At 37.3% G+C, this 711-nt stretch overlaps 1 protein-coding gene across 1 annotated transcript in view; it reads left to right on the top strand.

Annotated features, from left to right (window-relative positions):
- Positions 1-711, top strand: part of LOC17893420 (phosphoribosylaminoimidazole-succinocarboxamide synthase, chloroplastic) — a 2,678-nt gene that overhangs the window by 534 nt on the left and 1,433 nt on the right. Inside the window, exons 2-5 of the mRNA XM_006300212.2 lie at positions 1-54; positions 184-313; positions 410-502; positions 594-682. The exon at positions 1-54 is cut by the window's left edge and continues 10 nt beyond it. Of these exons, the coding sequence (XP_006300274.2) occupies positions 1-54; positions 184-313; positions 410-502; positions 594-682 (366 nt within the window). The remainder of the gene's footprint in view (positions 55-183; positions 314-409; positions 503-593; positions 683-711) is intronic.

Genomic DNA, 711 nt, shown 5'->3' with positions numbered 1-711 from the left:
GATCGGTTGAGTGCATTCGACATAAATCTTGCTTCAATTCCCTTCAAAGGCCAGGTTTGTTTTTCTCCATGTTTGTGCTCTATATTCAAGTTAGATAGCTTTACATCGTTGGCCACAATTTTTTTTCGTTGGTCTGTAGATCAAACTGCAAGGAATAATAATTTTGTGGTGCTTAACTTTCAGGTTCTTAATGAGACAAGTTTGTGGTGGTTCAATAACACACAGCACATAACTCCAAATGCAATTGTTTCATCTCCTGATAGAAATGTTGTTATCGCAAAGAAATGCTTGGTTTTTCCCATAGAGTTCGTGGGTTAGTGTCTTATACCGAGTAACTTGTCAGACACTTCCCTATGCAGCCTCCATTTGCTTTAGTTCTAAGCTGTTCTCTTATTTTTGTTTTTTGAAGTTAGAGGATATGTGACTGGAAGTACTGACACGTCTTTATGGACGGTTTACAATAAAGGTGTTCGGAACTACTGTGGGAATGAGCTCTCAGATGGTACAGTTTCTTTTATTGCTATATGTTCGTTGTCTTCTTCGTTAAATGCATCGTATAATATCATTGATATGCTGATCACTAAATTATGCAGGATTAGTAAAAAACCAGAAGCTTCCAGCTAATATACTTACACCAACAACTAAGGCTGCGGATCATGATGTGCCCATCTCTCCAAATGAGGTCTAATAATCTGTTACAGTAAAGAAATA

Source organism: Capsella rubella, unplaced genomic scaffold (assembly GCF_000375325.1).
Source record: "Capsella rubella cultivar Monte Gargano unplaced genomic scaffold, Caprub1_0 scaffold_3, whole genome shotgun sequence".
NCBI lineage: Eukaryota > Viridiplantae > Streptophyta > Magnoliopsida > Brassicales > Brassicaceae > Capsella > Capsella rubella.
Note: the sequence above shows the minus strand (reverse complement) of the source record. Positions and strands in the feature narration are given on the sequence as shown.